General features: G+C 36.4%; 1 protein-coding gene across 1 annotated transcript in view; it reads right to left on the bottom strand.

The window, feature by feature from the left end:
• The window catches only part of LOC150097132 (uncharacterized), a 53,653-nt gene extending 42,346 nt beyond the window's left edge, over positions 1–11,307 (bottom strand). Inside the window, exon 1 of the mRNA XM_090407267.1 lies at positions 11,045–11,307. Coding sequence (XP_090263393.1) covers positions 11,045–11,254 — 210 coding nt within the window. The 5' untranslated portion in view covers positions 11,255–11,307. The remainder of the gene's footprint in view (positions 1–11,044) is intronic.
• Between the last annotated feature and the right edge of the window lie 2,125 nt (positions 11,308–13,432).

The following is a 13,432-nucleotide window of genomic DNA, read 5'->3' as shown; positions in this document are numbered from 1 at the left end:
GATGTTCCTAAGAAGTTTTGCAAGTTGGGAAACCGTATTTCCTACACATACTCCAGTGTACAGCGGTTTCTACCCATCATTTTGACATTGATTATTATACTGATTTTATTATTATTATTATTATTATTATTATTATTTGACACCTCCAGCGAGTCCAAGGACTCATCTAGGAAGGGAACCTGCTCTACAACTCCATCTCCACCATTCAATCCCCAACTGATCACAACTACACCAACGCCATCTACCGCCGAAAACAACTGGAATTTCCACAGACGGTCACAAACATCCATGCGCACGGTGGGCTTCGAACCCGCAGCCTTTTGGCTGGAGAGCTGATACGCTATCCATTCTGTTAACCAGGACGGCATTTTATATTGATTATTATACTTGCACCAGCACGATGGAGCTAATGTCTCATTGCGATAGTCAGTTCTTCAGATATCTGTTTATTTCCATCATATCAGTTTATCTACATTTAATGCTAAAATAACAGCTACAACGTCTGAGGATGATCCGTTTTAAGGATAATCCATTCGCCCCCCCCTCCTCTTGTTATCAGAAGCATGTGTTTCTCGAGAACAATTTTGGAGAACTGAATTGTTATTTATTTTCCATGAATGAACTCCGGTTCTTTCCCTCCTACCTGTAAGGAAACTCCCATCATCAGTCCCATAACCCTAACCCTTTTCCTTTTTCCACCTTCATTAAACATCCAGAATCTGTTTTCGCAGTTAGTATTCCTCAGTCCTGAAATCACCTTACTTATTCGCTTTTGACTCTTTCCAATTTTCTTCATCTCCATTCTGCATACACAAAAGGCCAAATGCGATCAAATTTTCGACTTACAAATATTCTTCTATAACTTTGATCTCGACTTACTTGTGTGTTTTGCATGATTCCAACATTGTTCTGTGTCACCTTCATAACCTTTTTTATGATTGCGTTGAACATTAATCTGCCGCAATATCCTTGTTTCCTCCATCTCCTAAAGCCTGTTTTCACCAATACAGTAAAAGCACCTCGATTCCTCCATCCAAAAATATTAAATTTTGAACCGAGCATTCAACAGAAATGAGCACAACATCAGCCTATCTAAATCTTCCAATTTGGTTATTTTTCGTAGCTGGTGTGTGAGATCACTTTCTAACATTATTAAACAAACATAAGAAATCAGAATTTCTTATGTTTGTTTAGTGATACCATAAATATTCGAAATAAGGGAAACGAAATTATTGCATTGCTTGAGTTTATTCGCCCCAAAATTGTTGGTATAATCGAGACATGGTTAGATAACGATGACATCCTGACAGGAACAGAGATGAACGGATATGATATTTTTTTGTGAAGATAGACAGGGAAGAAAAGGAGGAGGAGTACTGTTGATGGTAGCAGATGAGTTGTGCCCATCTAAAGTGGATTTGCAAGGGGTTCAAATATTGGCCACGGTTTTAAGTCAGTATGGTGTGACGTAAAGGTAAACAGTCTAAAACATTTAGTTGGGTGTTGCTATAGACTTGGTAATATGGAGGATAATGAGAAGAGAATGTATAGGCAAACTGGCCTAGCTAGCAAGAAACGAGTGATCATTATGGGTGACTTTAACCCGCAACCGGCCATGACGTGCAGCTAAATCTATATACGATTCTGTAACACCCGTTGAATAACATGGATAAGAAGTGCAATTTGGTCTCACTATTTTATCCGCCTCGGCCGGTAGGTAGGTTAATTATGGTAATACAGACTGGAATCAAGAGCCCCCGTAGCTCGATCAGTATAGACGAAATCCTTTGGTCGGACAGACCAAAGGAAAATCGAACCTAGGTTGGACAGAGCTGGGTTCGATTCTAGTCAGTGATGAAAAGGCAAACTGACCCCGTACACACATGGATTACAGTTATGAGTTTGTCCCAGGTATATGCTCCACCCGAGCCCGGATAAACCTGGGGGTGTTGGGGAAAGCAATGGTGAACTGCCCTGTAAAAATATCACCAGGAACACTTTGTGGGCAATGCCTACAGTCATGTAAGGTCGGAAACGACTGAAGGGAAAATCCCACCAGACTGGAATCAAGATACGAGGGGCAAAGCAAATTTCTGGAGTTTTTGTAAGACAACTGCCTTAGGCAGTACGTAACGGAGGGCACGCAAGGATCAAGAGTATTGGATTTGATCATCTCATCAGATGATGTTATTATAAATGGGGTGTCAAATCTTCTACCAGTTGGTGAAAGTGACCACCAGGTGATCACTTTCTAGCAGACGTCCTCGAATGCCTGGTCATTCGAGGACGTCTGTTAGGAAGGGATGCATGTGGAATTATAAGATTGGTAACTGTGGAAAGCACAGGAAACAGCTTGTGGTAATAAATTGAAAAGAGGAACTGGATGGAAAGGATATCAACAGATAAGCTATGCAATCTTGAAGAAGAAGGTATTATGGAAGAAACACAAGTTGAGTAGTTATAACAACCAGTTGCATGAGAAGTACAAAGAACAGGCGAGGAAGGTGACTCACTTGATACGGCTAACAGTATGAGCAGCAGTTAGCTAATGCGGGCAAAAAAACTATTTCTTCTACTAGCCACATATCAAAAAAAATATCTTAAGGATTTTTTTCGATGTGTAGAAGAAATAATGATTTAGTAGAAGTCTAGTAGAAGAAATAATGATTTAGTAGAAGTCTAGTAGAAGAAATAATGATTATGGCAGGATGGGATTGATTGGTTAAGATGGAGGAATGATAACCGCTGCACAGGATATAAGTGAGGTATTTAATGAGCAACTTATAAAGGTATTTCATTCATGTGAATGTGGCATCATGCAGAACTTGAAAGCAGTGGGAAAGGAGGATGAGGAGGAACTGTTAGTAAGTGAACGGGAGGTATATGAGGAGTTGAATAGATTTGATGTAAATAAGTTTGCGGGACTCGATGCTATTTCACCACGTGTTTTGAGGGAATGTCCCAGAGAGTTAACAACAGCTTTTGTATATCTTTTCAACATGAATCTTGCACTGGGTCAAGTTCCAAAGTTTGAAAAGAGGATAAAATTGTTCCAATTGTTCTAAGAGTAGGGCTTTAAATTATAGGCCAGTCTGGAGTTGTGGTTAAGGTGTTACAGATGTTAGTTAGGACCAAGACTCAGAATTGAGTTGACAACAGAAAAATGCTCTTTGGCGGCCAGCATGGAATTATTAAAGGCTGATCATGTTTTAGTAATATGCTTACTTTTATAATAAGGTGACAAATGCATTGGATAAGGATGTTGCATACACAGTGGTAGATTTAGATTTTGCAAAGGCGATTGATAAATTGCCACATGACAAGCTGGTAATTAAATTGGAACGGATGGGGCTGAATAGTAGATTAGTTCGCTGGATTGGAGATTGGGTGTCTGATAGGTATTAGCGAGTTGTCTATGGAGGAGCGATATCCCAGAGGAAGAACATTACTAGTGGTATACCCCAAGGGTATGTCATTGGTGTCCATGTAAATGATATTGGGAGAGGTCTGAATGGTGATATGCTGTTGTTTACAGATGACACAAGGTAGGAAAGAGCCGTCAGGAGCAGGGCGGATGCTGTGGCTTTGCAAGAGCACGTGAATACAATGGCCGAGTGGGTAAATGAGTGGGGAGTTATCAATTCAATGTTGCAAAGTGTAAGGTTTTGAAATTTTGGAAGCAGAGATGGGATGTAGTACACACTCGGTGGAAATATCTTGAAGATGTAGAGGAGATGAGATATCTGGGAGTGATTGTGGACAAGCACCTAAAATTTTGGGGACATTTTGCTAAAATTGTGAAGACAGCACAGGGGATAATGGAAATGATGCAGAGGGCACTGACTTGTAGAAGTAAGAATGTTATGGTTCCCTTATATAAATCTTTAATCAGGCTACATATGGATTACTGTGCACATATTTGGTCACCTGGTTTTCAAAAAGATGAAGATGTGTTGGAAAACGTTTAGAGACGATTGACTAAGGTGGTTTCTGGTCTCTGGAATGATGAGTATGAAGACCGATTGGCAAAATGCAATTTGCAGAAATTGGTAGATGGAAGGAGGATCGAGACAAATAAGCTGTTAAGAGGTTATTACCGGATTAATGTCGGGGAGGTTTTACACAGAATGGATGGAGATAGGAAGAGAACAAGAGGTCATTCCTGGAAGCTGTGTAAGGAGGATGTGTGAGGAAGAGGACTAAAAAACAAGTTTTTGACATGGAGAGTGGTGAGTGAGTGATTGGAATGGATTGCCCTAGAGCGCGGTGAGCACAAAGACAGTGAACATATTTAAGGCGTGGTGGTATGATAAACTGTGTGTATAACAGTGGACCTCCCACGATGAGTTTTTCACTCCATGGAGGTTTTTATAATAATAATAATAATAATTTTTTTTTTTTTTTTTTTTTTAACATTTTATTATGTTTCAGTATAAATTACATACAATAATAATATTTACAATATTTACAACAAGGTTTATACAGAATTTTTGAATTTAGAATATAATAATAACACAGAGTATCTGCACACACACAATGAAAAACATATTATCTTTTCTGTACAGTACGAAAATTCGATATACAAAATGCAGAGTACATTTTATAAATATGAATATACATTTTTTTTAAACTAGCTAAATATGGATTGGCACCAATGTGCACACAATTCACGATACAATGCAGTAATGCAACGTACACACACAATTCAATAATAATAATAATAATTTTTTTTTTTTTTACGTATTATTATGTCTCAGTATAAGTTACATACAATAATAATATTTACAGTATTTACAATAAGGATTATACAGAATTTTTTTTTTATGTCTCAGAAGAATTGCATACATAGTTGCTGTAGTAATTATATGTATATAATATTTATAACGCATTACAAGTGTGTATAACAGATACTTGCAGTTAGTAATTTTCTTCCTCGAAGCTTAGCAGAGCTTATCTGAGGAAGATAATAGATGACAGAGGGTGGTGGTTTCATGGTTGTGTTCCTATAGTGGTCACAAGCCAGGTGTTGATTTTACTGTTTGTTGGTACGTGCTTGAAAGACTTCGACTGCTATTACAGTTTAACTTTTTTTTTTTTTTTTTTGTGCAAATAGGGTTGGATTTAGACATGGTGTGTTTGTTTCTTTGTGTTCTTGTAGTGGTAGTTTTTTGAGAGGGGGGGGGGGGAGTTGTCGTAGGTTTGTGTGTGTGTGTATGTGTGGTGGGGGAGAGAGAAACAGGAATTGCTCTAATTTTCATTCTCGCTATAATATTTATATAGTGCCTGTTTCAGCTCTCTGTATGTTCCTAGGTTTCTGTTGTCGAACGGCAGTTTGTTTATCATGTCAGGTACGTAGAAGTTTCGGGTGGCTTTGCCGTAGTGATATTTGTACTTATATATTAAGTAGTTTGTTGACTATGGTCTTGTTATTTGATATGTTGTTCTGGTTACTCTATATGTTGGGCTGTAGTAGTGTTTTAACATGACTGTGTAGTGGCGTAAGTGTTTCACCTTAAATATGTTGTGTTTTGTCCATGCTTCCTGCATAAGAGTGGGTTGTTCCCAGAATATCAGTTTTATCATTTTATCTTGCAACCATTGTAGCCTGTTAAGTCTGTAGTCTGCGCAGAATGCGTATGATGTGATTGCATATCTTAAAATGTTTTCACATAATGCTTTATAGATTAGTATTTTTATGTGGGTTGGGGCAATGTCTTTTAATCTGTATAGTTTGCTTGCTATTATCCTAAGCTTGGTATGTAGGTAGTTTGTATGGCTATTCCAACTTTGATCTGCATCGAAGTGAAGTCCAAGGTAGCGTGTTGTTTTCACCTGTGTGATGGTTGTGATTTTAGGTTCTGCACTTTGTGTATAGGAGGATGAATGTTTGATAGTGAGATATTTAGTTTCTGTGGGCAGGGTTTGGGGGTTTTTGAATATCATTAGCTTTGTTTTTCCAGGGTTTATATATATGCCGTTTTCGGTTAACCAGTTAGTGATTTGATTGATGTCGTGTTGCATATTTTTGTAAGCGATTTTTGCAGTGTTGTGAATGGATACTATGGCAGTGTCGTCTGCATACTGGAAGATTTTACTTTTTAGGGGGAGTTGGCTTATGTCGTGTGTGTATATGTTAAATAGAATGGGAGATAGGACAGCTCCTTGCGGTACTCCACAGGTTACATGTACCTCTTTGCTGTGTGCTGATCCTATACGTGTGATGTGCTTTCTGTTTTTCGTGTATGCTTTAAACCACTGGAGTAGACGACCTCCAATTCCGATATGGGTAAGTTTCGTTAACAAGGTTTTATGTGTTAGTGTGTCAAATGCTTTTGTTAGGTCAATGAATACCACTAATGTTATTCTGTTTTTATCCAATGCAGCGTTTATTAGATCTGTGAAATCTTCCAGGAGTGTTGCTGTTCCTTTATTTTTTTGAAAGCCATATTGTGTTTTGGGTATGATTTGAAATTTTTCAACGTATGTGGAGAGTTTCTGATGTACAATGCGCTCCATGATTTGGTTGATTACAGGCAGCGTGGCGATAGGTCTGTAATTACTTATTATGTTTCTTTTTCCCTGTTTGTGTATGGGTGTGATTAATGCAGTCTTCAGTGTTTCAGGTATGTGTCCCGTTTCGAAGATTTTATTTAACAGTTTTTGTATAACTGGAAGTAGGTCGGTTGAGTGTTTCTTGATGTCTTTTGGTCTGATTCCGTCTATCCCCGGTCCTTTGTTAGGATTAATTTGTTGAATTGCCAGTGATAGTTCTTCTTTTGTTACTGTGGGGAACCACATCGACTGGGTTGCTCGTGGACCTAGTGGAGAATGTTCGTATGTGTGAGGAAAGGTTGTTTCTTGTAGCTTTTGGACAGAGTTCACGAAGTGCTGATTAAAGTTGTTTGCCAACTGTTTGAGGGATTTGGGGTCGCAGGCAAAGCTGTGTTTTATTGTTTCTGTGGCAGTGGTTCTGTGTATATTGTCCAGCATTTCATTAATCAGGTGCCAGGTTTCCTTTATGTCATTCTGTGCTGTTGTTAATTTGTTGCTGTAATAGTTTCTTTTTGCCGTTCGAATCTGGGTTGTTAGGAGATTCCGTTTTCTTTTGTATTCAGCTTTTAAAGCGATATTGTTCGGTGACTTCTTAAGTTGTTTCCATAGGGCATCTTTTCTTTGTATGTCTGTTAGTATGTTGTCTGTTATCCATGGATTTTGTTTCGTTTGGGGGCGTATTTTTATTTTTGTTAATGCTTTGTTGTATATTTTGTTAAATGCAAGTTTAAGATTATTATATACAGCTTCAGCAGAGTCTAAAGATGCTATCTGCATCCAGTCTGTTTTTCTGATTTCTTCGTTCACTATTGCTTCGTTTACAATGCTATGATACTGTTTTGTAGTCTCAGTGATTTTTATGGGTTCTGGTTCAGTGTGTAACTGCAATGCTGTGAAATAATGGTCTGCTAGTTTGCATGTTATGACGGCTGCTGTGTGGCTGTTTGGAGGGGCCCTTATATTTATATGATCAATGCAGGTTGAGGTTGTTGTGTTTCCGACTATCTCTTCTCGTGTATACGACTGTATGGATGGGGTTATGTTATATGCCGATAATAGGTCTAGGTATTGTTCTGTGTTGTTATTTATGTTCCTAATGTTTATATTAATGTCTCCTATTATTATCAAGTATTTTGAGGTGCCTACTTTCGTGGCTGAAAGCCATCTGTTTAGTTCTTCTAGGAATTTTGTGGTGCTTAAGTTGGGTGGTCTGTATATTGCGTTTAATATCAGGGAGTTTTCTTGTTTGATGTTTTTAATTTCGATGCATATGTTTTCTGCGTATTCTAATTTATAGTTTATTTCTGTTACTTCTAGTTTATGTTTGGTAAATATTATTATACCACCGCCTCGTTTTGTTTGTCTGCAGTGTTTGTGTTGTTGGAAGTGTATCATTTGTAGGAGGATGCCTCTTCGTTTGTCGTAGATACTTCAGTCAGTATTAAAATGTCTATTTCGTCTATATCTTCCTTCAGATAAGCTTGCAGGGTCAGCCAGTATTTTTGAATGCTTCTGATGTTGATGTGGAGAATAGATAGTCCTTTTTTGGGGATTGTCAGTTGTTTCCATTCTGATATTGATTTCAGAATGTGGCAATTATCATGTTCCGGGGTGATTACGTCTGCTTGATGGTGTGCATTCATGTTGGTTGGGGTGCTGGTCCTTCTTTACGAGTTGTCAATATTCCTTTCAATGTGACAGCCTGTTGAGGTCATCTACGGATTTTATTTCGATTGGTTTTGAGTCTTGTGTCTTTCTAAGGAATATTTTGCTGTCTCTTATCCATATAAACTGGTAATTGTTTTCTGTTTTTACTTTCCTTGCTTGGTAGAATATTTTCTGATAGTGTGGAGTAAGGTATTCAGACAAGTATATTGGGGTGTTGTCGTGGTCTCCTTTCAGATCCTTTACTACTGGATTTTTAATCCTGCTAGCTTTTATAAGTGTAGTTTTTGTTAGGCTGTTGGTGAGTCGCACTACGACGGGAGAAGGACGGGTATTATTTTCTCTTTTCCTTTTTTGTGGTAACCGATGCACTGACTGGATGTCTCTTGGTTCAATGGGGGAGCCGATTTTTTGGCTTAGTTGTATTACAGTGTCTCTTAGAGGTTCCGTAGCTATTTCTGGGAGACCATTTATGAGGAGGTCATTTTTGTGCTGCTGTTGGTTTGAGAGCTCGTACTGTTGCTTTAGAGAGTTTAGTTCTTGCCGTAGGTCCGTTGTCTCTTTAATTAAATTATGCTGTCTTTCAGTTAGCTCTTTGACGCAGTTTTTAATTTCTCTAACGGTCTGTAACATATCTTCTATCGAGTTATTATTAAATTTAATAAATGCCTCGTATTGGTTAAATTTTTCTGTAATTTGTGCGGTATGTTTTTTAAATAGTTCTCCAACAAAATCGATTAAACAGTCTTTTAGGTTTTGTAATCTATTTTCAAGTAATGCATTTAAAGATGGCTCACCTGGGTTTCCGTTGTTGTTTTCTTTGTTTTTAATTCCCTCTGTTGTTGATAGCTGTTTACTGCCTGCGGTTGTTTTCTGCGTTGGCTGTTTTCCGCCTGCGGTCGAAGGCGACGTTCCTTTGTTATCTCTGCAATGGGGACACTTCCACTCGTCACGATTCTTGTTTGATTTTCGCTGCCAGGTAGTCTCGGACAATCCTGAACATAAAAAATGCATGTTTCTTTGGCAGTTCCTACATGTTACGTGGTTTTCTTCCCCCGTTAGGTCTTCTTGGCATTTGTAGCACTTCATACTTCTTGTTTGACGATCTTGCTGTATTTTCTAATATGGAGTCCTCCTTTGTTCTCTTCTCGCGTAGTTGACCAACGTATACTTCGAACTTTGAATACTTATATTTTACTTATTACTTAACAGATACTTACAGTTTTTACATCTATATGTTCGTCTTGAAGAACGGAGTTCACTGATGTACTTTAAATTTTAATTCACAAGAAAAGATCTACTTTGCAACTTAAAATATGGGAGCATCGAAATAGCGTGCTTGCGACTGCTTGCTGCTAAAGCGCCCTCTATATAATATTAATTACCCGCAAACTAATAATAATAATAATAATAATAATAATAATAATAATAATAATAATAATAATAATAATAATAATATGCCGCAACAAATTGATGAGAATCGTTTAGAGTCCAGTGGGGTTCAACGTTTTCCTGTACAGGGGCTATATTTAAAGTTAGATTTGTTAGAATAAGAATGTTCCATATCTTGTTATATGCAAAATAAGTTTTATTTTCTATTTACGGTTTTTAATTTTCATGCTAAAAATGCGAATTCCTAACACTTTTATGGGCGACAAATCTATGTCTGTAATGTATTTTTATTTAAAACGATAAAAATATGACTTTTTCATTTAAAAAATAATAATAATTTCCTTACATATGTATTTAAATACCCACTTTAGAAAATTTACAACCTGATAATGGTCACCCCTTTTCAATATTAAGGCGAATAAAAAATAAATATAACGATACACTTCAAATTGAAAATATTTGAGAACTTTATGAAGTACAATACCAATAACATTTGCTGAACAAATCTTATCATTTAATGACAGAAGTGAGGCTGGATACTTTCAGATAATGGTTTATAATTTGGTTGAAAATTTGTAACACATGTTTGCAAGAGCGACATCACAATCTCTATCTCCAATTCCATATCAAAATATCAGTTATGAGCCTCCATTTCTACCTAAGTTTAAACAGTAACGCAACGTGCGAAAGTTTATCAAATACTGTTGCAAAATCAAGAAATATGAGTTACAATATTAGCCCCTATCTAGCGATATCATGACTTTATTGTAAAATGCAATCAGACTACTAGAATAAGATCCTTCTTGATAAATCCATGTTGGACTATTTGTGTATTGTAAACTGTATATTTATACAGTTCACAAAAACAAAATTTGTATTCAGACGATTTCATATTAACTTCAGTCCATATATTCATATTTTAGAAAGGATCTCTTGCACTAAATTCATTAAAATCTCTGAAGCCGTTTCAAAGCGAGTAAGTACAAACGTTGTGTTGTTTCGTACATAAAAACTGGAAACAGTTTTTACCATAAGGCATCTGATGCTACAACCCTTGCAGTTAAAACATTTAAAATACAGCTTCATTTAAATTAAAAAAAAAACAGATTAGACTCGAATAAATGTAGAGGTTAAAGTACTTAAAGAAAAATAGAATTCTGATAATGCATAGGACTCCTTTTTCACTTCTCTGTAATATCTCTTTCACCGTCAGCAATTGTATGCTAAAACAAATATCATATCAGATCATTGCGCATTGACAGAATTTTTGAAGCACGTGATGAAGCGAGTCAATTTCCACAGTTGTAAACATGTTCTTTCTTATCATGACAAATAACTACGAATTAGCGTGATTGGTTTATCAAGCAACGTCATAACTGCATGAAAATTAACGAAGTAATTTCTGATTTTAGAATAAAGGAAAACATCTACTCACCATTTCTTCAGTTGCACTTTCTGAGAACGATTTAAACTCGAAAGTTGATCCTCTTCTTTCAAATACTTTGAAGTCATTCGACACTAAGAGAAGTTCAGTAAAGGTGATACGGTAGAATATTGTAGGTTTGGATGCAGATATGCACGTAGAGTTTCGTACGTCACTCAGGGATGTCCTTAATACGAAGCAAATTTTTTTGTAGCCGAACATTAACCAGGTGGTTACTTGTGCATTACATAACAAGAAAAGGTCAAAGGTTTATAGCGTGTGCAGTAGCTCAAAATATCTCAAATGCAAAGTTAGCATTATGCCATGTTGGAATATTCAATATTCCTTCAAACTTATCAAACTTCCGCAATCTGAATATCAGTGCAAGACTTCAAACTTCGCCTGTGACAAAATACAGTTAACTGTCATTCCTACTCGAGTTCGAGAATGAAGCAAAATATCATTTATCTTCGAGTTTTCATCATTTGATCTTACGCTAACTGCGTAGTTCTTAACACGTTCATTGCCAATCACGCGATATCGCGCAATGCGGGTTCTTACCAAACGGCCGATCACGCGTTATCGCGTTGACGTCGCTAACTAAATAAAAAAAATATAAAAAATTTGGCCACCACACGAAATTCCAATTTTCAGCTTGGCAATGAAAGTGTTAAAGAGATGCATTTTTTGAAACACCACGCATTCATTCAAAAATGTTGATTTTAAATAATTATTAATTAATTTTATACATTATAAATTTTGCAAAGTAATAATTATTACTTTAATACACGTTATTATTATTTTTCTTATCGAATTATTACATGATATTTTAATTACCAAAGTCGATTTAAATATTACTTGATATCATTTCAGTTTACAGTGTTTCATGAAAGCAGACGAAAAACTTTCAACTGAACACCAATTACAGCTTTTAACTCGTTGCCATGGTTTCTGATAACCGTGTCATTTATGGTTAAATATGTCGCTGATTTAATACAGTATATCGTTATTATTTTTTTTATCCGAATGTGATTGCTATTTCCAAATGTGGAAAACCGATTAATTTCCAATTCGGCAGTACTGGATAAAGATATATTATTATTATTATTATTATTATTATTATTATTATTATTATTATTATTATTATTATTATTATTATTAAATCGTAGTCTTAAAGTTACGCCATCCAATTGACATCCCCTTACAGCATAATGATATTCAGACCATAAATCGGTTTCCCAGGAAGAACAGAAAACAAGGCTCGCCACGACCCGCACCAGTCATAGTTCGTCTGACAAGCAAGGCTACAAGAGACAATCTCATAAAAGCCAGCAGACTGAAAAAACTAGTAGTCGAGGATTTAAATGCATCGCAAGACAATACGCCAATCTTTCCATCTGAGTATTTAACACCTTTCAATCAGAATCTTTTGAACCAAGCAAGAAAAGAAAAAACAGAACAAAAGTACCAATTTTTATGGATCAAAGACGGCAAAATATTCTTGAAAAATTCACAGACTTCAGTCTATACAAATAAAAAGCTCGGAAGATATACACAGGGTGAAAGAGTGAAACAAAAGACCGAACTTAGTTCAATAAGAAGATCTCAACACAGCAAAAATGAATGTGAACCATCAGATAGATGTACTATTAACATCAGAAGCATCCGAAAACATTGGTTATTGTTACAGGCTTATCTGAGGAATTACACTGATATTATTGATATATTGATTCTAACAGAAGTATCCATAACTAATAACGAAGCGACTGCTTTCCAAATTCCAGACTTCTAACAACATAGATCATGCCGCCAAACAAAACGAGGTGGTGGAATATTAATATTTATCAAATAAAAATTAATAGCAAAAGAAACGGCCTATCAGTTTGAGCATGCTGAAATCCTTTGCCTCGAAACCACCAATAGACAGCATCCCATAATACTAAATGCTATTTACAGGCCATCAAACCTAAACATGATAAAATTCTTGCACGTACTCAATTGCTGGCTTTCAAGCCAAGAAATATGCTCAACCGAATACCTAATGATAATTGGCGACATAAACATAAATATTGCAAATGAAAACCAGAACAACCCTGTACAATACCTAGACTCGCTATCCAATATAATCTAATACCAACCATTACATTACGTACTATAGAAGAAATATTCGGAAATACTATCAATGCCTCCTGTCTTGATCATATAAACGTCCGAGCACCGCCAAAAAGTTACACTGCATCAGTCATAAAGTAGCAGACCATTACATCAGGGCTCTAAACTTGTACACCAAGACAATATCCATGCAATGTCCCACAGAAGAAAAGCGACAGAAAACAATAATAGACGAAGAAATAGTCAACCACGAAATAAGAAAAGCAGACTGGGAACACCTGGCATCAG

This window comes from Typopeltis vanoorti, chromosome 17, assembly GCF_054136105.1.
Source record: "Typopeltis vanoorti isolate ZY-2024b chromosome 17, IOZ_Tvanoo_1.0, whole genome shotgun sequence".
Taxonomy (NCBI): Eukaryota; Metazoa; Arthropoda; class Arachnida; order Uropygi; family Thelyphonidae; genus Typopeltis; species Typopeltis vanoorti.
Note: the sequence above shows the minus strand (reverse complement) of the source record. Positions and strands in the feature narration are given on the sequence as shown.